Genomic DNA, 25,046 nt, shown 5'->3' on the forward strand with positions numbered 1-25,046 from the left:
CCCCCTGTCAGGGATAACTCCTGCTAGCCTTTTCCTTCTCCTGGGCATCTTTTCTCCAGGAACCCTTACCAGATGGAATTGTGTACCCCTCTTCTGGCATCCCAGAAGTCCGTCCAAGTACTTTCTTCTTTCTTTCTTGCATTCATGCATGCATCCCTCCACTCCGAATTGTTTATGGTGCAACTAACGACTAAATGCCAGACGCTGCTTCTGACGCTGGCGACAAAATGCAGGGCAAGACAGAGTCTCGGGCCTCCTGGAGATCACTTACATTCTTGAACGAAAAGGCTGAAGATTTAAAAAAAAGTGACCACAGGAACAAAATGACGCAAATCGTGCCCTAGACAGAAAATAAACAGATGCTGAGACCAGGGGCCAGGGGACACCGCGGGTGGAGGCGCACGGGCCAGAGCGCGACTCCATCTGCGGCTGCGCGCGTGACCGGCAGGGGGCGCGGCGGGGGGCGGGGGGGAACCACCCAGTCTCGGCCCCGCCCCCGCCCGAACAGGCCCCGCCCTCCAGACCCCGCCCCCGGCCCCGCCCCCGCCCGCTGTGCGCGCGCTGGCCCGGCAGCATGGCGGCGGCGGCGGGCGCCCCTCCGCCGGGTCCGCCGCAACCTCCTCCGCCGCCGCCGCCCGAGGAGTCGTCCGACAGCGAACCCGAGGCGGAGCCCGGCTCCCCGCAGAAACTCATCCGCAAGGTGTCCACGTCGGGCCAGATCCGTCAGAAGGTGAGCCCGCGGCGGCGGCGGCCCGGGCGCGCGCCCCTCACGCCGCGGCAGCCCCGTGAGGCCCGCGGCCGGGCCCGAGAGCCGCCCAGGCCCGGCCCAGCCCGGCCCGGGGTCCCGCCGGGCGCCGCTGTCCGGGCGGAGCGCGCCCCACGGGGTAACGGGCCGGGCGCCCCGCCCCGCGCCGGGGCTGAGCGCGCCCTCCCGGCGAGGCGGCGGCGGGGACCCCGGGCCGGGGGCGCAGGTGGGAGCCGCGCGGGGCCGGGCGAGTGGGGCGGGGCGCCGGGGCCAGGGGCGCCAGCCGCAGTGGGCCGCGAGGAAGCCCCGCGCCGCGAGGACCCGGAGGAAACTGAGGCCTAGAGGCGGGGGGCGAGCGCCTCAGAAATGGGGGCTGCTGGCTGCGCCCCGCAAGCGTACGCTCCCCGAGCCCCGCGTTTCTGAGGACTGGCCAGGTCATTTCCCGCCGGGTGCTCTGTGGACTCACCTGTGGTCCCCCGGGAAATTCAACAGGACCCGGTTGTGACTTGACTTGCTTGTGTCTTCGTGCCCTAGGGGAAGGGATGCGCGTTCTGTGACCAGCTCACCCTCCCTCGGGAAAGCTGGGAGAGGGGGGCTTTCCATGGCGGCGCACCCGCTGGGCACCTAACTCGGTGGAGAACTCCAGACGCCAAATACTCGCTTGCAGAAAGACGCATTTCCTTTCTGCGGGAGGAAAGTTGCGCCCTTTGTTTTCCCATTGCGGTTCCCGTTGAAAACTGCTTATGGTTTTTGCTACAGGTGAGCCCTCGCTATTAGAACACGGCTGCCTGAGGCAGGTGGCTGGACAGGTGGCTGAGGGCATGCCGGGTCTGTGGGCAGCCCTGGCGGATCCAGCTGGCACAGACTCTCACCCTGCTGCAGTGCGCTTTTCCTCCGGGGCCAGTTAGGTTCAGCTGGTACTTTCACCGTGGGAGCCATTTCTTGCTTTACCTTTTGTCAGCCTTTGATACTTGTGGTGGGGTAGTCTTTGGGCTTAGCATGTTACAAACAGGTTTATTGTATAGTGTTTCAGGTATTCGGCAAATAGGTGATTGAACCCCTCCTTTGTTCCAGATATAGCAGTAATGGCAATTAATTGTAAGGTAGCAATTCTTCAGTGCTTACCAGGCAAGGTGCCAGGCATTTTTCTTGGGTTAATTTTACAGCACTCTATGTGGGTTAACTCATTTAGTACTAGGGAGAACCCATTGAGTTGGGTGTTACCTATCATCCCCATCCAATGGCATTGGCCCAGGGTGTCACAGGTAATAAATGTGGATCTGGATCGGAACCATGGTCAGGATCCCAAGATGGACAGTAGGAGTCTGGATCCTACCGTGTAGAAGATGGAACCTGTGCACGTGACAGTATGACATAGTAAGTCCTGTGGAAGCTCAGGAGACAGAGAATGCAGCTACTATGATCTTGAGAGAAAAAGTTTGCCAAGCTAATTGGGGAAGGAAGCGCTTTCCACATAGTTGACAGATACTGACACACATTGTAGCTGAAGGTGTAGGCACAGCTGGGAATGGTCAGAAGGTGAGTGGGTCAACTTGAGGGGGATTAAGAAAAGGCTGGAAAGGTAGATTGGGCTGGATTTTAAAGGGCCAACCCTGGAGTTGGGTTTTTGGCCTTGGGCAAGAGGGAGCCACTGAGGGTTATTCAGAGCACGGGAGTGACCAGTCAGATGTGCTTTTAGGAAGATCTCCAAGTAGCCCTAAATGGTACTGATAAGAGTTGCTCTCCCCTGTTGTTTGGTCCTGGAGCATGGTATGTGCCCAGTGTGGGGTAGATCATATGATTTACAAGTGTGATTAAGATTAGATCTCTCAGAGATTCCAGTGTTTGTCCAGAATTCTGTTCTTTAGGAGGCATTCCCTCCCCCCCCCCCCCCCCCCCCCCCCCCCCCCCCCGCCATTCCCCAACACAATAGTTGCTGTACCTACCAGCTGTTGTGGTTGACGAGGAGTGATGGGTAGAGTGTTAAAAATACACCCTGATGACTTGAGTTGCTGAATACAGTCACATCTGCTGTACAAATAGCTTCAGGCTAATTTTTCTTTCGGGTTGTTAGAGATTGCCTGAATGTGGGAAGTGTGAGGTTTTCTGTGTGCACTAGCTATCCGCCCCCCCCTCCCCGCCCCGTTTTTTAAGCAGATAAGCCATTCAGAAAATTGCACTGGGATTATGTGGTGCATAAGAGAGAGATCCAAAATGGTATGGGGTATCGTTCTAGGTCTAGACGGGAAAGCTGAAACCACTTCATTTAAAACAGAGGGAATTCAATGTAGGGGGGTGGTCTCCCAGGCGGTGAAGGACTGGGGATGCAAACAGTGGGCAGTGAAGCAACCCTGAGATGAGGCAACAAACAGGAAACCATTGTCACCCCTAAGCTGGAGGACAGGGGAGGGCATGGCATTTCAGACTCCCCAGGAGCAACTCCCACCTGCCAGAGGCTGAACTGCCCTAGGTCATCTGGCCCTGGAGCCTTTGGATGGCACTGCTGCAGCTGCTGTCTAACCCCACCCGCCTCTTGCTTGGGAACCCCAGCGCGTTCGGGATCAGCCCCCCTGCAATTCGGTGCAGAGCATAAGGTCAAGGAATGGAACTGAGGACAAGCTGGCCCAGGACCAGAGCTGTATGTATTTCAAGTTTTTGAAATAGCAGTCCAGTGCTTCTCAGATTTTAATGTGCAGGCACATCCCCTGGGGATCTTGTTAAAATGCAGATTCTGGTCGATTAGGTCTAGGGTGGGGCCTGAGAGTCATTTCTAGTCAACTCTCAGGAGATGCTGTAGCTGCTTCAGCCCGGATCATGATCTCACGGTTTGTGGGTTCAAGCCCCGCGTCGGGCTCTGTGCTGACAGCTCAGAGCCTGGAGCCTGCTTGGGATTCTGTGTCTCCCTCTCTCTCTGCCCCTTCCCTCCTCATGCTTTGTTTCTCTCTCTCTGTCTCTCAAAAATAAATAAACGTTGAAAAAAAATTAAAAAAAAAAAAAAAGAGAAGCCTTACCAAAACTCCAAGTCAGTCTTTAGTTAATGAGGTTCTTTTAAAACTTTTCCCCGAGTCTTTAGCATACTGAAAACTTGATGAGGGGAGATTTGAGATGGTCATTTATTTAGCATTTCATGCATGTCTAATATTTTTAAAAGTTCCAACTGTCCCTAGCAAACACATCACTTCGTTTGTATTTCCTAACTAGTGCACAATAACGACTCCATAGGACCACATAGTTAAGAGTGGGAAAAAGAAAATGGACGAAATAACACTGGTAAATTAATTCACCAGCTCATTATAGGTTATTTTGAAATTTGAGTAAAGAACAGTGTGATTCTGTGAAGTATATCAGTTAAGACTGAGTTTAATCTATTTCTAGGTTTTAAAAACGTTAACATTTTGGCTTTGTGCATGAAAGTGCTTACATCCCTGATTTCAAATTTAAACAAAGCGTTTTTCCCATTGTGAAATGAAAACTAGTAGAAATTAGGCAAAATGTAAAAGACTTAAAAACATAGCTTTATAAAGATATGATTCACATACCATACAGTTTACTCACTTAAACTGTATACAGCTCAGTGGTTTTTAGTATATGCGTGTTGTGTAACCATTACCACAGTCAATTTTAGAACGTTTCTATCACCCCCAAAAGAAACACCATAACCTTTAGCATCTGTTCCTTATTCCTTCTCAACTCTGTCAACCTTAGCTGCTAATCTCCTTTCTGTCGTAAGGATTTGCCGATTCTGGACATTTCACATCCATAGAAGCATGCAGTATGTGCCTTTTGTGTCTGGCTTCTTTCGCTTAGCGTAAGTGTCCAAAACTCGTCTATGTTAGAGCGTGTGCATTTGGGTTATTTCCACTTTTTGGCTAATCTGAATGAGGCTGCTGTGAACATTTATGTACATGTTTCTTTGTGGACGTATGTTTCATTTCTCTTGGGTATCTACTTACCACTACATTTGCTGGGTCACAAGGTAACTCTGTGCTTAACCTTTGAGAAATTGCCAGACTGTTTTCCAAAGTGGCCGTGCCATTTTACATTCCCACCAGCAGTGTGTGAGGGTTCCGTTTTCAGTTATTACGTCTTTTGACTGTAGCCATCCTAGTGGGTATATGGTGGTATGAAAGGTTTTTAAAGCTCAAGTGTGAGCCTAAACTTTAAGAGCCTAAACTTTGGTGTCGAGTGAAGTTGATTCACACCTGGCTCTCCCACTTATGAGACACATGATCACAGGTTTCCAAACCTCCTCTCCTAAGACTTGGTTTCCGGATCTGAAACAGGGAAAATACCAGTAAATGTGAGATGTGTGTTCTTGAGCCTCAGTTTCCATATCTGCAAAATTGCAAAATAGAAACGATAATAGTAGTTCTCAGAACCCTAAAACAGAGGTGATGATGATAAGTCATAGAAGTAAATGGGACAGTCTGTGTCCACTTAGCTAGCATAGTGCCTGGTGTATCGTCAGCATTCAGTAAACGGTTTCTTTTAGGATTATTTCTGCCTTTTTGGTCATTCTCCCCAAACCCCTCCTCCCTCAGCTCAAGCTGGGTGATTCTTCGTCTCCAGTGGCCAGGAGAGCAAGTAAGAGTGAATCTGGCAGACAATTAGCTATGCAAATCTTTCTTAAAAAATTAATTTATGGAATCCTAGTGGGAATATCATAGCTAGTCATTATTTTTCTTGTTTCACAGATTCATTTTTAACTCAGCAAATATTGTTAAGTGTGCTAGGCACTTGGGGTGCCTTACTGAACAACAACAAAAAACATTCCTGGAGCTAATAGTCTGAAGACAGGACAGACGTGGGTAAGATAATCGCACAGTTAGTGTGGCATTATGACACAGATGAGCGTTAAGCAGGTGACAGCCAGAGTGCTTTGGGAGGAGACAATAGGGCGATTTGACCTGATACGGGAGGGTGGTGGTAGGGAGAGATGAGTGGGAAAAAAGTGACTTCTGCTTCTGGTGATGGTGGGCCAGGTAACTGAGCAGCTGTCTGCAGCTTCTGCTAACAGGAGGCAGCTGATGAGACAGTGCAGTAGCACAGGGCTGCGAACCAGGGAGGATGAAGGTCTGTGGAAGTGAGCTGGCATTTGGGGCTGCCTGCTTTTTCCCCTGAGTTCAGTAATGGGGTCTGTAGTGGGAAGAGCCTCCCCTTAAAATTCATGTTCACTTGGAACAGGAGTGATAGGAGTGTCTTTTGTTATTCATAACGAGCCCCATTTGGCTTTACCTGAACTTGTGCTAACGAGGTGCCTCAGGGCGGGGCTGAAGTCATCCAAGATAGCTTCAGGATGGGAGCTGGTCACCAGAAAGACCAAACAAGTGATTCAAGATGTGAACTTTCAGCCTTACTCCCAACTTCTAGGAGCAGAGGGGGTTTGGAGATTGAGTTATAACAACTCTTTAACAAGGGGATTCGAGGAGTTGCTGGGCTGGTGAACATACTAGTGTGTGTGCGTGGGTGTGGATGTGGGGCAGGGGCGGGGGCTGGCATGCCCAGAGAGGGCATGGAAGCTCTGCTCCTCCCCACTCCTATACTTACCCTGCACATCTCTTCCATGTGGTGTCTCTTTCCAGGTGTTCGTAGGAATGTGGAGCAAGGGGAAACTGACCTGCCGTTGGTGGGAATATTAAGTTGGTGACACCATGTTAGAAGACATTTTGTCAGTGTCTCTTAAAGTCTCTTAAAGAAATGTGTATCCTGTATTTCAGCAATTCCACTTGTAGGTGTGTGTATCTAATAGCTTATACAAGCTAATGTACTTCAAGAGGCACCACGTACAAGAATATTACTAGTGTACTTTTGGTAGTAGCTCAAAAGTGGAAAGAAGCCAAATGTCAGTCAACAGTAGAATGGATGAATAAATCATGGTATGTTCTTTCAAGAGAATACTATGCATCAATGAAAATGAACTGCTACCTGCTGAGTTAAGGATTAATTACAGCATTAATGTAGTCTGGCCAAAAAAGCCAGACATTAAAGAATGTTATGTGTGATTCCATTTAGATCAAATTCAGAATGGATAGGATACTAAGGTGTTTAGTCTTGCCTGCCTGTGTGATATGGGTAGTGATTGGATGGCCCATGAGAGAGGGAGCTTCTGGAGCGCTGGTAGTGTTCTATTTCTTTCTTTTCTTTTCTTTTTTTTAATGTTTATTTTTGAGAGAGACAGAAGGTGAGTGGGGGAGGAGCAGAGAGAAAGGGAGACACAGAATCTGAAATGGGCTGCAGGCTCTGAGCTGTCAGCCCAGAGGCTGACATGGGGCTCGAACTCATGGACTGTGAGATCATGACCTGAGCCACAGTTGGAGGCTTAACCGACTGAGCCACCCAGGTGCCCCAGCGTCTGACTCTTGATCTCAGCTCAGGTCTTGAGCTCAGGGTCCTGAGTTCAGGCCCCCTTTTGGGCTCCATGCTGGGTGTGAAGCCTACTTTAAAAAAAAGACAGGGGCACCTGGCTGGCTCAGTCGTTAAACATCTGACTTTGGCTCAGGTCGTTATTTCATGGTTAGTAAGCTCCAGCCCCACCCGGTGTGAGCTTGCGCCCCATGAGCCCTTCTTCCGGTGAGCCCTGCTTCTGTCTCTGTCTCCCCTCCTCCCTCTGCTCCTCCTGAGATTCTCTCTCTGTGCCTCACTCACTTGTGCTCTCTCTCTCAAAACAAAAACAAAAACAAAAACAAAAAACGGGTGCCTGGGTGGCTCAGTCAGCTAAAAGTTGGCATCTGACTCTTGGTTTTGACTCAGGTCATGGTCTCACAGTTTGTGAGTTCGAGCCCTATACTGGGTTCTGTGCTGATGGTGCAAAGCCTGCTTGAGATTCTCTCTTTCTCTCTCTGCCTCTCCTCCCCCCTCAAAAGTAAATAAATGAACATTAAAAAAAAAAAGATTTAGGGGCGCCTGGGTGGCTCAGTTGGTTAAGCGTCTGACTCTTGATTTTGGCTCAGGTCATGATCTCACAGTTCATGGGTTCGAGCCCCGTGTTGGGCTTTGTGCTGACAGTGCAGAGCCTGCTTGGGATTCTCTCTCTCTGCCCCTCCCCTGCTTGCTCTCTCTCAAAAATAAATAAATAAACATTTAAAAAAATAAATAAAAGATTTCAGGAAGGAGCGAGACATAATCTGATCTATGTTGAAAAGGTTGCTCTGGCTGTGTTGTCGTTGGCCAAGTGAGTGCTGGTAGCCTGGGCCGAGGTTGTGGTGGTGGTAATAGGGAGACTTAGTTGGATTTGACATTGTGAGAACTTGGTGATGGTTTGGTGTGGGTGTTGGGGAAGAGGAGGCTTGTGGGATAACTGGAGCTCTTCTCTGACATAAGGAGGTCTGCTTGAGGACTGGTGGGGACCAGCTTTGGGATTTTGCCCTCACTGTGCCCTGCTGCAGTGGTACCCTGGATTCTTTATTCTCAACTATCCCAACTTTACAGCGGAGGGATGTAGGCTCAGAGCAGTTAGGTGGCTCGCCAGTGTGCCACCCAAGCCTTGTAGATTCCATACCACACCTCTTCCTACTGGGTCCTACCCAGCCCCTTGACAGTGGGGGTGGTTCCTGGAGGCTGAGAGAGGGAACAGTGGCACAGTGGGAGGGCCCACTTAGCTCTGGCCACTGGCTTTCAGAGGTGGGGGGGAGCAGGAGAACCAATCTGAGAAGGAAGTGAGAAGCTGGTGAGGAAGAAGATGGAAGGGAGGGGAGGGGAAGAAGGTAAATTCCTGAATTCAGCACCCAGAGGTCCATCTGCACTATCATTATTGTTACTTTTGTATTTCCTTCCAGACTGTGTTTCTGGGTGTGTTTAATTGAGTTGGAATGAACGTATATGTAAGTTTCCACTTTCATGTTACAGGTATTTCTCGTGTTATTAAAGTCTCTTTATTCTTGGGGCACCTGGGTGGCTCAGTCGGTTAAGCGTCAGACTCTTGACTTAGCTCAGGTCATGATGTTGTGGTTCATGAGTTTTGAGCCGCAAGTTGGACTCTGTGCTGACAACTCAAAGCTTGCTTGGGATTCTCTCTCTCTGTCCCTCCTCCACTTGCTCTCTTTGTCTCTCAAAAACAAATAAACATTAAAAAAATAAAATCTCTTTATTCTTATCCCTTGTGATGGTTGTACCATATATTCTATGAAGATAGAAGAGAGACAGAGCCTGACTTGGGGCTCAGACTCATGAACTGTGAGATCATGACTTGAGCTGAAATCAAGACTTGGATGCTTAACCAACTGAACCACCCAGGCGCCCCACATGCATTGTGTTTGGTTGTTGTACCTCTTCAGACTCTCAGCTTAGAACAGCTCCCCATAGCCACCTTCTCCCTCTCCTCCCCATTATGACACTGACTCTGTGAAGAGACCAGGGAAGCGGTCTTGTTAAATCTGTGTCTGGATTTGTCTGATTGTTTCCTTGTGGTTTCTTTGATCCTTTTATTTGCTGTAAAGTGGAAGTGAGAGGTTTGAAGACTCGAATACGTTCAGGTTGATGTTTTGGGCAAATCTCCTAAATCTGGGATTCTCAGTGTCCTGTTAGGCTGTCCCCTCTGCTGTGTCATCATTTGCTTTATGTGGAGATGCTAGATCTTCCTGCTGAAAATGTAGATTTCCCTCTTGGCAGTTAGGAGGTAACCTGTGTGGTGCTTCCTGGGCACCGTGCAAATATCCTTTTCTTTAACAACCTGCTCGGCTGCTTTCTTGAGCATTCATACATAATACTTGCCTGAATCAGCTACATTAAGAGTTTGCAAAATGGAGAGTTCCCCACCCCGCCGCCCCGCCTGTCCCTTTCTGTCATTTCTTCCATATGTATCTGTTGGTATTCTGTAAAATTTACCCACTTCAACTGGGGAAGGACTACAGTTTCTCCGAAAAAAAAAAAAAAAAAAAGGCAGGGTAATTGCTAGATTCTGTTTAATTACCAATTTTCAAAGTAAGGATTCAGTAGAAGAGTCATTCCCAACAGAAGGCAGATGTTTTCTTTTCTCTCTCTCTCTCTCCCTATGGATTCACTATTTTTGTTCAGTGTTTTACAATCAGTCACAGTCATTCCTTTTGATGCTCAAATTGTCTACATTTCCCCGGGAGAGCCCCTTCAAGCTGGCTCTTTGGCCTTTGAACATTTGCTTGCTGTGTTGCAATCTGTTGTTTCATCTTTGGGCCGGAGCCCCGAGGTGGGGTTGTGGGGCACTGCGTCCAGTCTGGGCTGAGCTCCTCCCTCCTGTGCCTGGAATTTCGGCACATCAGCCTGGCAGGTCTTTGCTTTTCTTTTTTGGGTTTGTACTTCAGATTTTTGCATCTCTGCTTATTTTGTGTTCTTTTGGATGGTTCTTATTGTAGGCTGATCTGTCCCTTTATCAATCTGTTGGAGAGCTTTCCCCTGTCTTTTCTTCTCTCCACTGTAGGCTACAGCATTCTGTGTCTCAATTTTGTCTTGTTCATGACCAGTGATATTTTCTGCAGTGTATATTTTTCCCTTTAGCCCTTCACATGTGGGTTTTAATTCTGCTGGAGTGATTGTTTTTGCTTCCTTTTCTAATCATGGCCTGTATCGCAGCTTGTTGTACTTTAATTTCATCATGTTCTCATTCTGGTGCACCCTGTCCTTGAAAAAACTTTAATTTTTTTAGTAGAGTCAGTGTCTTCCTGTAATCTTACAACAAGAAGCGCATAGTTTCTAAAATGGTCTTCCGGTTTCTGTAATAAATTCATTTAGATTTATTCATGTGCATTATAGTGTAGCTTCAGCCTCTTACCTCCGCTTTTTTGTTTTGATTTATCAGTCCTAGAATGTGTTTGCCAGTCTACGGGTTTGAACTGCCATTAGCTGTGTGCTTGGCTGCCAGAGGGAATGTGAGTCCCGCCTGATATTGGCCACAGGTCCAGCGCTGTGCCTGCTGCTCTGGCCGGGCCATCCCTGCAGCCTCGGTCTGAGCAGTGAGGTGCCTTGGGTCACCTGTCACCCACTTCTGGCTGCCTCTGCTCTTCCTCATCTGAAGGTGATGGTGTCTGGGCAGTGGTGGTTTTCCTGAGCCGGCTTCTCTGGCCCCACCGTGGTGAGGTACACCCCATGCTCCAAGATGAGCAGTGCTTTGTCCCTTGCGCCAAGATGGAAGAGGGATACTCTGATTCTTTTTATTTACCGTTTGACCGTTTTAAATGTATACAATTCAGTGGCATTAGGTACATTAGCAGTGTTGTGCAGCCAGCACCACTATTTAGTTCCAGAACTTTTTCCCCTCCAAGGAAACCCCTTCCCCATTGAGCAGTCACTCCCCATTCCCTCCTCTTCCCCAGGCACTCGTCCACTTTCTGTCTCCACGGGTTTGCCTGTTCTGGATATTTTGTATAAATGGAATCATTTATAAATGGAATCATATAACATGTGGCCTTTTGTGTCTGGCATCTTTCCATTAGCATAGTGTTTTCAAGGTTCATCCATGTTGTAGCATGTATCAGGACTTCGTTCCTTTTTATGGCCTAATAGTATGTCATTGTATGGATATGCCACATTTTGTTTATCCATTCATATGTTGATGTATGTTTGAATCACTTCTGTTTGGCTGTTATGAATAGAGCTGCTGTGGACAAGTTATTGTTTGAATACCTGTTTTCAGTTCTTTTGAGTGTTTATCCAGGGAGTAGAATTGCTGGGTAATTCTGTGTTTACCTTATTGAAGAACATCTAAACTGTTCATCTTACATTTCCAACAACACAACAGCAATAGAGAAGGATTCCAGTTTCTCCACATTTGCCAGCACTTTTTTTTTTTTTTTTTTTAAATAATGGGGCCATCCTGATGCATGCAAAATGGTATCTCCTGGTATTGATTTGCATTTCCTTAGTGACTAACGATGTTGGGCATGTCTGTCTGTCTGTCTGTCTTTCTTTTTGTTGTTGAGTGTTTTTTCATGTGCTTCTTGGCCATTTGTATATCTTTGGAGAAATGTCTCTTTCAGTCCTTTGCCCGTTTTTAAGTTGGGCTATCTTTCTGTTGAGTTGTAAATCTTTATATATTCTAAATATTGGACCCTTATCAAATCAGTGATTTGCAAATATTTTCTCCCCTTCTGTGGGTTCTCTTTTCACTGTCTTGATAGTGTCCTTTGAAGCACAAAAGGATTACAAATTTTGACGAAGTCTGCCTTATGCTTTCCGTCTCTTGTTTGTGCTTTTGGTGTCATATTTGAGAAATCCAGGGTCACGAAGATGTACTTTAGTGTTTTCTTCTAAGAGTGTTTTATCTTTTTATTTAGTCTTTGATCCATTTTGAGTTAATTTTTGTATGTGGTGGAAGGAAAAGGTCCAGTTTCACCCTTTCCCATGCAGATATTCCAGCACTGTTTGTTGAAGAGGACCACTTTTTTCCATCTGGATTTGGCCTCTCAAGCTACATACGCTGTAATACTTAAAATCAGCTATGAACTTCTCAGAATTGGTTGGTATTCTTGGACATTTTGGGTTGGTCTCAGTGGAGTTCATAGAGGGATGCGTGATAGAATCAGTCTTATGGATGGTTATGAGACATTTACGTATTTGAAGGGTTTGAAAGGAAATATCTGTATTTCTGACTTTTTATTATCCTAGAACTCTTCTATATTTCAAGTTTGGGAGTGCAGACTCATTCTTTATATGGTTTGGGAAAATTTGAAATACTCATCTCGTTAAGTCTAATTGCACTTGGTAGCCTTTGTATTTAAACTCTTTGATAAAGAGGGACTAGTACTCAGAAGCTGAGCGAAAAGGAAGTCAGAAATTGTTATCTCTTTTCTCTGTGTTTTCATTTAGTTTAAGAGGGCAAGTAAAAAACCCAGGTTTGTCAATACTGAGTTATGAGTCTAATTATCTAAGTGTATTTTTTTACTGTCGACTAGTCATAATTGTCTAAGTGTATTTTTATATCCAGCCAGTGTTGTGTATGAGCTGGAATTTTGCTGTTTATAGAAACCCTGTAGCTTCTTCACCCTCCAGCAGCACATGTGGTGCAACCATTTGGGGAAGCAATTGGTGACATGTTTGAAAAACTCCAAGAAAGTCCCTACTCTTGACTCCGTAATTTCCATGGTAAGATCCTGTCCCAAGGAGATAATCTTAAATACGAAAAAGCACAGAGGATGTTGTGTTTATTGCAGCATTAAACATAAAAATTGTAAGCCCAGAAGACACTCCAGTTTAACAACTCACTGAGTTAATGACCACGGCTGACAGCTGTTGTGTGCTGGCACCCCGCACCATGCATAGGTGGTCTTACTTCATCTTCGGGAGTGTGAGAAGGTTGCCATGAGGTGGCCGAGTGCCCAGGACACAGAACTGGGAAGTGGCAGAGCGAGTTGCTGCTCTCGTGCGTACAGTAGCCATTCAGGTGATTGAGGAAGGCAGTAATGTGGACAGTACTTTGTGATGCTGGGGAAACAGAGAGGCATTGTGTACAGAAGGCCATTCAACTTTGTGCAAAACACCGTGCATGGGAAGTAAGATGAAGAAAGTTTCCAAACTAATGCCATGGGTTATGCCCTGATACCAGGGGTGGTGCAATTTGGATTATTTCTATTTCTACTTTTCTGAATTTCCTAAAATGAGCATTATTTTATACTAAAGGAAACAGAAACAGGGCTGTCCTTCAATTGAGAATTCCTGACACGGATGGTGTAGGATGCTGTGTGCTGGTAGCAGAAGATGGAGAAGAGTCTGTCCTTAGTCTCTTCTCTGGAATGTCCTGAAACACAGCTGAAACAGTTCCAACTCTTAGGATCAAAACAGATGAAGTTTAAGGAGCCAGATAATACAGAAGGGCATGACTTGCAAAAACATAGGATTTAAACTCCAGAGTATCCTAATAAATGTGTACATTATATGCAGTATCTTAGTGATGTCCCCCTTTGTTTAAACTTACATTTTTTTTTTTATTTTAGAGAGAGCACACGAGTGGGGGAGAGGTGGAGAGAGAGAGAGAGAGAGATAGAGAGAGAGAGACAGAGAGAGAGAGAGAGAGAGAGAGAGAGAGAGAATGAGAGAGAATTTTAAGCAGGCTCCATGCTCAGTGTACAACTTGATGGGGCTCAATCCCACAACTCAAGGATCATGACCTGAGCCAAAATCAGGAGTCAGATGCTTAACCGACTGAGCCACCCAGGCACCTCCCCTTTGTTTAAACTTTTAACTCCTGTGTTGAAAATAATGCTAAACTTACCTAAACAGAGAACTAAAGGTCTTGATATAAATAAGATTAAAAAAATTTAATTTTTAATTTTTAAATTTTTGTAAAGTTTACTTATTTATTTTGAGAGAGAAAGAAAGAGTGAGTCAGAGAGGAGCAGGGAAAGAGAATCCCAAGCAGGCTCTGCACTGTCAGCGCAGAGCCTGATGTGGGGTTTGGACTCAAGAACTGTGAGATCTGAGCCGAAGTTGGATGCTTAAGACTGAGCCACCCAAGCTTTTCTAAAAATTTTTTATTTTAGAGAGAGTGAGAGTAAGGTAGAAGGGCAGGGGGAGAGAAAGAGAGGGTCCCAAGCAGTCTCCATGCTCAATGCAGAGCCTGACATGGGGCTCAATCCCACGACCCTGGGATCACGACCCAAGCCAAAATGAAGAGTCAGATGTTCAACTGACTAAGCCACGCAGATGCCCCTAAATAAGATATATTTTATTTATTTGTTTATTATATTTTTAAGAATATTTGAGAGAGCACGAGTGAGTGCACGTGTGCGTGCACATGTGTGTGCAGGGGAGGGGCAGGGAGAGAGGGAGACAGAGGATCCAAAGCAGGCTCTGTGCTGACAGCACAGAGCCCAACGTAGGGTTCACACTCACGAACTGTGAGATTATGACCTGAGCCGAAGTCGGATGCACAACCGACTGAGCCACCCAGGCACCCCAAGATATGTTTTTAAAGAAGATATATTTTAGCCTGACATTGAAATTATTTCATGTATGAAATGCTGTCAGTTTCTTAGATTTGTTCCTAGTTATTTCAGTATCCTTAACCATTTGAAAAGATGAACCAGAAATAGGATACAGAGCAACAAACACAAAAACAGATCTGGTCACAATATATTTGGAAAAGCAGGTCACTAAATAATTTGTGTATTACATAACCCCACTTTTCTGTTTTATTCATGCACTGAAAACACGAAGGATGTTATCGCAGGATGTCAGTGGCAGGTGTTAGCATGGCTGGGCTGAATGTTCTCAAGTGAAGAAAAAGCACTTCCCGTAAGCACGTCGACCGAGTTGGCTGCTTAACACGAGACTTTACTTCTACCTTATGTCTGAAAATGAGACAGAGGGGCTGTGGAACCCAGGGAAGGGGCATTCGAGTAGTGATAGTTATGACACTGCTTTATGTTTGTGTGGCGCTTTGCAGCGTGTGTGAGCCTTTCTCTCAGGGATTTCCTGCTCTGTGCAGCACCCCTGAGGTGGGATCGGCAGGTCAGGAACTGGGGTGTGGGGGGTGGCTGCCTTTAGCCCCGGTGGTAGCGGCTCCAGGCCTTGCATTCAAGCCTCTGGTGTGTTTCATTCACGTCTGAGTTTCCAAAGCACCCTGTCTGTACTCTAATGGAAATTTCCAAACATACACAAAAGTAAGGAGAGGGGTTTTAATCAGTCACTGGGTGTAAACAGTCGTCAGTGTTGTGTCTTTCATATTTCGTCTGTCCCCACCCCCGAGCCCCACTTTCTTCTGAGTATTTAAAGCAAATTCTTCTCGTACTTTTTACTTTGTAAAAGTATCCCTCTCTCACTGCACAGTTTCCTTAAAGGTCAAGGGTCTTGTCTCTTTCATCATCATATTCCCAGCCGTACTCGCACTTAAGTGTTCAATAAATATTTGTTGAAACACAGAGTGCGTTCATTCCACAGGTCCGTGGGGAGACGGGTTTTCCTCTGGAGGCTCACAGAAGCCAGGCGAGCCTTTGGTGCCTTGACTGAACCACAGCGTGTGTGTATTTGGAAGTCGCTCCTGCTGTTGGTGGTTGGGGTTGCCCACGTGGTGTGCAGGGGGGTGGTTGTGCCTCGACATGCACGTTTGTCCACGCGCTCACCCCAAGAAGTGGGAGGAGCAGTTTATGGCTGTAGTTTTAGTCTTACTTGAAAAGGCAAACGAACAAAAGAAAACCTTACCTCAGGCATGCTTTTTAATCTTTTCACTTGATATTGAAATGTGGAGAGCTGAAATCAGACAGACATGGGTTTGAACCCCATGTCTGTCCCTTCTCTGTGGACATAGGTCCTCTCTGGATGGACCTCAGTGTCTTCATAAGTGAGATGGGGTAGTAAGTGTTCAGTGCGGTGAGGATTGAATGAGGTTCTGATAACTAAGTTCCTGTCCTGGTATGGAGTAGGCCCTGCACAGATACCAACCCTATCTTTCTCTTCTTGCCTGGTTTGTGGCAAATGGGAGTGGGTGCAGTGTCTCTCTTGGACGGGTTGTGTAGACAAAGTGGGGTCATCTGTGGAAGCTCTTAGACGGGGGCCATGAGAGCTGTCCGGGGTGCTGCGTCCGGTGGCGGCTGCCCCTTCTGTGTCCTTATACAATCACGTACCTTCCAGAGGGCTGGCTCACTTCCTTCCCCGTCTTGTCTGCTCTGTCCCTCCCCCACCCAGAGGTAACCACCTAACCATTTTTATTGTTTTATTATTTTGGTTAATTCTTCCACTGTTGTTTGAAAATTTAAAGATACTGTATGCACATACTTACCTTTAAGTTTTATCTCTGCGCGCGCGCGCGCACACACACACACACACACACACACACATCCTTTTTACACAAAGGTAGCATGCCCCCTATATGTTCTACACCTTTCTTTTTTTTACTTCATGGAATCCATAGCTGTATACAGCTCTCCCTCATTCCTTCTACAATTGTATAGTATTTTTTTTTTTAGTGTACCATAGCTTATTCAAGGACTTGCATTATTTTCAGTCTTTTGCTATGATATTTTGCAGCAAATAGCCCTGTACGAACTTCATTTTATGCTCTTTGCCATAGTATCTGTGGGCTAGGTTTCCTGGAGTGGGCGTGCAGGGTAAAAGGGTGGTGGTGTGGGTTTGCTAGGTTTTGGCAGGTCTCTGTGCTCAGGGCTCACCTCATGCCCAGTTGGATCAGCGGTGCTGAGAGTACTGGTTTCCCCATAGCCTCGCCCACAGTGCCTGTTTGTTTTTTCTGTCAGTCTGACGGTGAGAATGTATTTTAGTTTAGTTTTCTTTTTTTTTTAATTTTATTTTAGAGAGAGAGAGTGAGGGGGGACAGGGGCAGAGAGAGAGAGAGAGCGAGAAACTCAGCACAGAGCCTGACTTGGGGCTTAATCCCATGACCCTGGGATCACGACCAGAGCCAAAATCAAGAGCCAGATGCTCAACTGACTGAGCCACCCAGGTGCCCCTAGTTTTCTTTCTTTCTTTTTTTTTTTTTTAAAGGTAGATTGAGCAAATTTTCATGTGTTTTAAGGGCCATTTTTACTTATTTGTTTTATTAAAAAATTTTTTTAATGTTTATTTTTGAGAGAGAGAGAGAGTTTGAACGGGGGAGGGGCAGAGAGAGAGGGAGACACAGAATCCGAAGCAGGCTCCGGGCTCTGAGCTGTCGGCACAGAGACCTACATGGGGCTTGAACTCACAGACCGCGAGATCATGACCTGAGCCAAAGTCGACTGAGGCACCTGGGCACCCCTTTCTTTCTTTCTTTCTTTCTTTCTTTCTTTCTTTCTTTCTTTCTTCTTTTCTTTCCTTTCTTTCATCTATCTATTTATTTATTTATTTATGAATGAATGAAACGGCTGTTCATGTTTTTTTGCCCATTTTTCTATCAGATTGTTAGTTTATTCACAAATTTTAGAAGCTGTTGTAGATTGGGGATTTAGCCCTTTATGATATTTTACAGAAAGTTTCCTCAGACTGTGCTGTGCTTGGACACGGGGATGATTCAGATCGCTAATACAGCCTCAGCGCTTGGGACACCCTTGGTCTGGTCAGGGTGTCAGCCACATGATGGAGGGTCATAGACTCGCAAGACACACGACAGCCGGCTCTGCCTGGGGGTTGGAAAGGCTCCTGGGGTGGTGGCATTTGACCTGGGTCTCAGGTGCAGGAGTTTTCTATCCGCAGGAAGATTCCAAGCAGAGGAAGGATCTATCCAAAAGTAGGTGGCTACAAAGGAGCCAGTGTGTTTGGGTCGGATGGTTCTGGGGCTGAGGCAGTAGGCTCTGGGGTGGGTGGGAGGGATTGAAAAGAGCCTTGAAGGGCCACAGTTGGCTTCCCTCAAGACACAGGAAAACAAGGGCATGTTTGCGAGTGGGCCAGGGACGCTTTGGTTAGGGCAGGGTGCTTATCCGAATCCTCAGGGGAGCTTTTGCACTCTGTGGCTACCTGGTCCCCTGCTGGGGAGCGGCCGGCAGCGTTTCAGAACTTGCTAGGTGATGCTGCTGGTGGTGGACCTGAGAGGCAGCAGAGGGCTGGCAGCAGGCTGGAGGGTGCACGGTGGTAGAGAGCGGAAGGCAGGGACTCCCCTCACTGCGGTGTGCTCAGGCACCGCCCGGGGCTCTTGTCTTCACATTCCGGGGATTTAGGAACGGTGGGTTTCGTGAGTGTTCCGGGGGTTCTGACCCTGGTGGCCTGGGTCATCCCTGAGAGACACAGAGACAGACCGTAATTGAAGCCCGAGGTGGGGGTCCAAACTAAGCTATGGCAGAGGGCCTGAAGGTAGAGTGGAGTGCTGAGTGACTTTGACAAGTGGAGTCAGTACTGGGTAACCAGTTAGGGGCAGGGAGTGGAGGTGGAACGAGTGGCATATGCCTCACGCTTCTGTCAGCTTTGATGATGCTGTTAAGAGGAAATACCGAGGGGCGGGAGCAAGCTAGAAAGCGAGGGGCTGATGAAGGGGCTGGTTGGATGTGAATCGCATTTAGGGTGCGGGGCCTCGGAAACCTAGGGACACCAGTGTTTGGTAGTAGAACAGCCACCGATGGTGACGGAGCAGGAGCTAACTCAGCCAACCCACCTGACTAGACAGGAGTGCATCTGGCAGATCGATGACGCCTTAAGACCTACGTCGTTTGTGCTTTTCTGCCTCACCAGCTGGCTCCCACCTCGGGGTCTCAGCATCGCTGCCACAGCTCTACACGCGGTGTCCGCATTCAAGACAAGAGGGAGGGGGAAGGGGGGAGCTGAAGCCACACGTGTTCTCACACATCAGTGAAGCAGTTCGCAGCCCCCGCAGGATGTTCATGTAGGTCTGTCTGACCAAGACTGAATCCTGTGGCTGGGGCTGGGGAAGTGTGCTCAGCGTTGTGATGTTGGTCACACTCGGTACAACTAGCCCGCTCAGAACTGAGACTGCATTAGCTGAGAGGGCAGGGAGTTGGGGGGGCCATCCCGCAGTGATCGAAGAGCCCTCAGATTCAGGGGGTGTGGGTGTGGGTGACACCAAGGGAAGGGCAGATTGAGGAGCGGCTCTTTGGGGGGATTTGGGCATTATGCTTTGGGGCCGGCCACTTTTTGGCTTTTCTGCTTTGGCCCTTCCTCATATTAGTGGGACAGGAATGGGACATCTCCCTAACTCTCCAGTGACGGGGGCTTGGGGACATGGTTGCTTTTCATCTTGCAGGCAGTGCATCGAAGGAGGAAAACCAGGGTAGTTAGTGGCAAAGAGGAAGTTGGGTTCTCTTGATTGGTAGAAAACAAGGCTGTCCTTTTTTCACGAGTCAGCGGTTTTGGGGTCTTTAGAAAACTCATGTGGGGCACCTTTGTGTCAGATTGTTGGCTTCAGATATGGGTTCTGGCTGTGCAGAGTTGGGAGGAATTCTCCAGCACAGCAGGTACCCATGTGTACCCAGCAGGTACCCTCTCTCTCCTGCTGGTTGCTGGTGCCGTGGAGACACTTAATGTGTATAATCAGTTGTGGCCTGAGGTGTGCACACTTCCTCAGTTTCTGATAGGATGTGATAAGACCGGGTGGTAGTGAGTAGGGAGGGGAGTTGCAGGTAAGTTGCAGGTAGTTCCAAATCCGGATGAACTGGGATGGATTTGTGGGTGGTGTCTTGAATTGATGAAGGAATTTACCTTTGCTTACTTTGTTTTAAATCAGAGCTATCAGTAGACTTTTATGTTTCATTCTGCCAACAAATATTTTCTGCCTACTATCTAGGCCCTAGATTTGAATTACAGGTCTTCTGTCTACTAGTTATGTGGCCTTGAATGACCTACTTAATTCTTCAGACCCTCAGTCCCCTAATCTGTAAAATGGGAGTATTATTACATACCTCTGAAGCTGATGTGAAGGTTAAAAGGTAAAAATGTCTTGCATGAACGTAGTAGGTATGGTGGGTACTCAGTAAGCATTTAAAATAACCTCTAGGTCTTTGGGTTTGTGAACAAACCATACTGTTTATGGTATTCAGATACTATAAACCATAGAAGGTTCAATGTAAGAGTAAGGAGGCCTGATTGTTTCTTTGTGGTCTGTTATTAGCTATTTAATTGTGGAGAAGTTCCTCAGTCTGTCAGTGGCCAGTTGTCTTGTCAGTTGGGATGTTAGCATGTATTTGTTCTGTTAAGAAAGCTAATAGATACAAAAGTGCTCCAGAGAATTTCAAGTGATATGCAAATTTACGGTAATAACTTTTACTAACCTTTTTTTTTACAAACATTTTATTTATTTAAAAAAATTTAAGTTTATTTATTTATTTAGAGCGAGGCAGAGAGAGAAGGGGAGTGAGAATCCCAAGTAGGCTCCTTACTGTTAGCACAAAGCCTGACACAGGGCTCAAACACACGAACCTTGAGATCATGACCTGAGCCGAAGTCAAGTCAGACGCTTAACCGGCTAAGCCACCCAGGTGCCCCTCACAGAAACATTTTAATAGTTCTTTTGTTTGTTAACTTTATGTGGTAATAGCCCCACTTTTTTTTTTTTTTAACTTTGTGAATTTGGATGGCGTGGACTTAGTGTAATCAGGTTTATGTAGGTTTTTGCTGAAGGACCCAAAAGGCTTAAGGACAAATCGATGGCTGATGTGAAACATTTGGCTAGATTTTTCACTCTTCTTTTCTTTTTTTTAATCTTTTTTAATGTTTATTTATTTTTGAGACAGAGGGAGACAGAGCATGAACGGGGGAGGGTCAGAGAGAGGGAGACACAGAATCTGAAACAGGCTCTGAGCTGTCAGCACAGAGCCCGACGCGGGGCTCGAACTCATGGACCGCAAGATCGTGACCTGAGCCGAAGTCGGCCGCTTAACCGACTGAGCCACCCAGGCGCCCCAGTCACTCTTCTTTTCTTTATCCTCCCCCGCCTCGTTCCCCACCCTCCTTATTTCCTGGCCTGCCTGCAGCCCCTAGCCCTGTCCTCTCAGGCAGGCTGGCCAGCAAGGAACGTGTGGAAGTTCTTATGCTTACAGTGCACGAGACGCTGATGGCACCAGCAGAGCTCTGCCTGAGGTTTTACCTCTGTCCTTTTATTGACTTTGTTTTCCCCTTTCTTTCTACATACTAAAGAACATGTATGTAAACGTCAGTGCAGCATAAACGCACGTGGCAAAACTGCACGTGTGAACCCAGGCTTTCAGCAGGGTATTGGGATGTCACCCTCAGGGCTCCTTTCTGTCCAGCCCGCTGCCCTTCAGCATCTCTCAGTCACCATTGGACTTAACCCTGGTTCATGCCTTCTGTCAGTTTACCATTTGGCAGCTTCTTTTTCTTCGTTACCATTTTGCAGGGGTTCTTAGAATATTCTGGCTGTTGGCAGTGTCGCGCGTATCTTCTCCCAGCGTGTGACTTCACCCTTCCCTTTCTTTGTAAGGTGTCTTTGATGAACAGAAGTTCTCAGTTGGAATGTAGTTGGCTTTAGCAGTCTTACAGTTTGTGTTTAGTGTTTCTTCAATCCTATTTAAGAAATCCATCCCCTCTTCCACTGCCACCCAGTCCCAAGGTCATAAGGCAGTTCTCCTGTATTGTCTGCTGAAACTTCAAGTTCTGCCTTTTGCGTCGCATCTGTAGCCCCCCCGGGGCTGACTTGTGTCTGTGGCGTGTGCGGTAGAGGACTGCGAGCGTCCTTCCCTTTGGGTGACCTGCTGTCTTAGGCCGGCCACTGACTGGTCCCTCCTCACCCCCCAGCTGGAGAAGCTGCTGTTGTCACATGTCACACTTTCCAATCTGTGAGCATCTATTTCTGGGCTGTCCTGAGCCCCAAATGCTGCTGCTTCTCGTTTGCTTTAAGGAATAGCCCAGGACACGTGCAGGTGTTTTGTTGTAGCAATAGCCTTGTTGGTAGTATTGAGAGGGGGGGAAGCATTCCACCTGTTCTAGCAGCAGGGCGTGAGCTGAGTGATAAAGCACATCAGTACAGGGAGACACTCTGCAGCTGACAGAGATAGATTCACTAATACGGACGGGTGTTGACAATATATCTCGACATCAAAAATAGTAAGTTAAAGTACGGTATGTGCACTATGATTTCACGTTTATAAAAAGTTAAGAAACGTGCAGGTTAAAAAAAAAAACCCACCTCCCATTTTTGCTTCCTCCCATCCTGGTCACATTTGGGGTGCTGTACTCTGGCTTCGCCCTGGCAGGTCCTCCTCCGGCTCCTCCCAGTTGGCATCATCAGTGTGTCCTCTTGGGTTTTTTCTCCTCGCCCCTGGCCTTGTGCCCACTTTCTTCTATCCTCCGTTTGGGTTCCCGCCTCCTTTCTGCACCCGAGCCGGTGTCCTGGGATTCCCTGTTCCCCGCGCCTGCTCTCCTTCTGCTCCTCCATACGGGCCTCATTGAAGCACCTCCCTGTTAAACCTTCTCTCACGCCCTGACCTCTTATCCGCAGCCATCTCTCCGCTCAGCTGGCCCTGGCAGCATCGAGGCCCTTGTGGCATGCCCCAGACAAGGCCCCCATCCCCCCACCCATGAGACCTGAGTCCTCCTTGCCCCTGTCTGTGGCCGTCTTCTTCCTGTCTCCCTCCCAGATGCTCAGTGTTGCCGGTTGCCCTCTTATAAGAGTTTCTGGAGTGTTCTGCATGCCTCCAGATTTCCCTCCCCCTTTCCTCCACACTGCGGCCAGAACCATCTTTCCAAAGTGTACATGAGCGCCGGAGACCGACAGGCCTGACAATCAGTGATCTGAGAGCAGGTTTGAGTAGGGCTTGTGGGGCCTGCTCTCGCCTTTCCCTGCCCACTGGTTTGAAGCCTCTTTAAGGGCATTTCCAGAGCTGCGTCCCTCAGCCCTTTGTTCCCGGGCAGGATGACTGGAGACTTGAACTTCCCCAACAGCAGGTGCCCGGGTAGTCTCGCCCATGGGCCAGGAGCGGTCTGTCTGCTCACTGCGGGTGGCCGTGGCGCCCAGGCCGAAGACTGCTGGTTTCATCCCTGGAGTCCAGCCTGGGGATTTCCTTCCTCCCTGTTTGGAGGTGGGCATGGGGCTCGCTTTTGCACTCTACCTGATTCTCAGTGCCTGAGTGTGTTTCAAATCTGTCCCTTCTTGTTCCTGATGGTAATGAAGGTGCCCTGGATGGCTGGAAGGACAGAGTGGGCCCTTTTGTTTGTGCACGGAACTTGACCAAACGGTTCTGGGAGCCTGGCCGCCCAGCACGCCCTGAGCGAGCTGTGCTGGAGTCTGGGGTTTTGACTGCTGGTTCTCCGCTCTGTTGGGCATGAGGAGGAGCCCTGCCAGCTGAGCAGTGTTTCCTGTGGGTGCCAGTTACAAGCTGCCAAATGCAAAACATAGCAGATTATTCAGGGGTGTTATTTTCTTGACCACTTTTAGTTCATTGCTTTTGACTGAGTGTTTAAAAATATTCTGCAGCATATCTGTAGTATTCTCGAGCAGCGAATCAGGAGAAGAGACGCAGTTTCTGAGAAAGCTTCAAAGAAATACTGGTCTTTATCTTTTCCCCAGCCTTTTCCGCTGAAACCCACCAGAGTCTTTTTCTGAGTGCTCTTGTTCTATAAATAGAACAGCGGCCCTCCTCGGGTAGCCCGAGAGCGCAGCTCTCATCCGCTTTCTGAAAGATGTGTGTGTGTGTGGTGGACTGGATTGTGTTTTAATTTTTCTTTTCTTTTATGTGTGAGATGTGTGGCGGGAGATGCAAGAAAAAATACTGCAGCGTTTATCTTTTAAAGATAACTTATTATAACTTTTCTGGGTCGGAGCTTGTTGGTTTTGTTGTCGTCGTCTTTTTTTTTTTTTTTTTTTTAACTTTGCATTTAGGGAAGAGATGGAAGTGGTGACCCCCCCTGCAGAGGTAAGCAAGAGGCGTGGGGGTGAGGAGAGGTGCTTCGTCTGTGAGCGAGGCCTCTGAGGCCAAGGAGGAGAGGCTGGCCCGGAGCGCAGTGCTGGCGCCCGTGGGTCTGCATCAGGTGTCTGAAGAGCACGTTGACATGAGTGTCCCATGTGTACTTGGGTCTGAAAACAATGTGAGGAGACAACCTGGTAGTCCTTCCGTACCGAGGACTGGTTTCTACCTGCAGCTCCTGGGTTCAGAGGTGGGGCTTTCTCTCCGCCTGGGATCAGCCTCTGGTTCAGCACATGCTCCCGCACTTCAGAAAAGCCAGCGCCGTCCTGTAGCTAAGGATGGCAGTTTGCATTCTGTGACTGTCGTCAGTGGTCTGTTCTTTGATCACTGGGTGATGCTGTGTTCCTCTCTCTCCTGCCGGCACTCTTTAATTACCTGAGGAAGGAGGTTCCTCAGTGATTTTTCTCCTGGGAGTCGGAGAAGGTTGCTGTTTGTCCTGCTAGGCCAGCCCTGCCCGCACAGACCCCACGGTGCCTGGCACGTGGTCGGGAGCCAGCACGTGCGGCTCCCCTGCCCGGGAGGCCCATGGAGAGGATGCCCTGTGGCAGGGTAAGGAGAGAGCAACGGCCCGCAGTCCCAGGCCCCCCCCTGGGCTGCTCAGGTTGGGGTTCTGGTGCCTGACCCGGTGTTAGTGGTGTGTGTGGGACGGGAGGCTTTCTTTGTCATGCTTCTTGGGGTGGGGGGGTGACTGCGTCCCAAGCTCCCCACTTCTCTGTCTGGAGTTGTCTAATGTTGGGACTGGGCAGCGCCGGTGTTCCACTCTCGCCTTGTGATGTGTTTGGGTTACGTGAAGTTTCTGTGTCTGGTTTTGTCTTACGTCGTCTTCAGTGGCCACAGGCACCCAAGTGCTTCCGACAGATACTTTCTTAAAGAAGTTACGTAGAGTGCAAAGCAATGTGGGATTGGGTAATTCAACCCAAACTCCTCTGAACCATATTTGTGTACTTGAGCCGAGTTTTGTGCATTCTGCCTGACTCCATGGTGGGACTCTGTGGAGAATGGCCGTTTCTGTCAGCTGGGGAAAACGGGGTGCACATGCC

The 25,046-nt window shown here is 48.0% G+C and overlaps 1 protein-coding gene across 4 annotated transcripts in view; it reads left to right on the top strand.

Annotated features, from left to right (window-relative positions):
- Window positions 1-544: 544 nt before the first annotated feature.
- Window positions 545-25,046, top strand: part of DGKD (diacylglycerol kinase delta) — a 110,750-nt gene continuing 86,248 nt past the window's right edge. For 2 of the 4 annotated variants that reach the window (XM_086719965.1, XM_086719966.1), the window contains exon 1: window positions 545-730. In XM_086719965.1, coding sequence (XP_086576091.1) covers window positions 575-730 — 156 coding nt within the window. In that variant the 5' untranslated portion in view covers window positions 545-574. Of the gene's footprint in view, window positions 731-4,062; window positions 5,554-23,553; window positions 24,556-25,046 lie in introns of those variants that run through there. The other 2 variants (XM_086719968.1, XM_086719967.1) reach the window with 2 other exon arrangements.

The sequence above is a fragment of the Puma concolor genome, chromosome C1 (genome assembly GCF_028749965.1).
Source record: "Puma concolor isolate L17-30 chromosome C1, mPumCon1.1.hap2, whole genome shotgun sequence".
NCBI classification, from domain to species: Eukaryota; Metazoa; Chordata; class Mammalia; order Carnivora; family Felidae; genus Puma; species Puma concolor.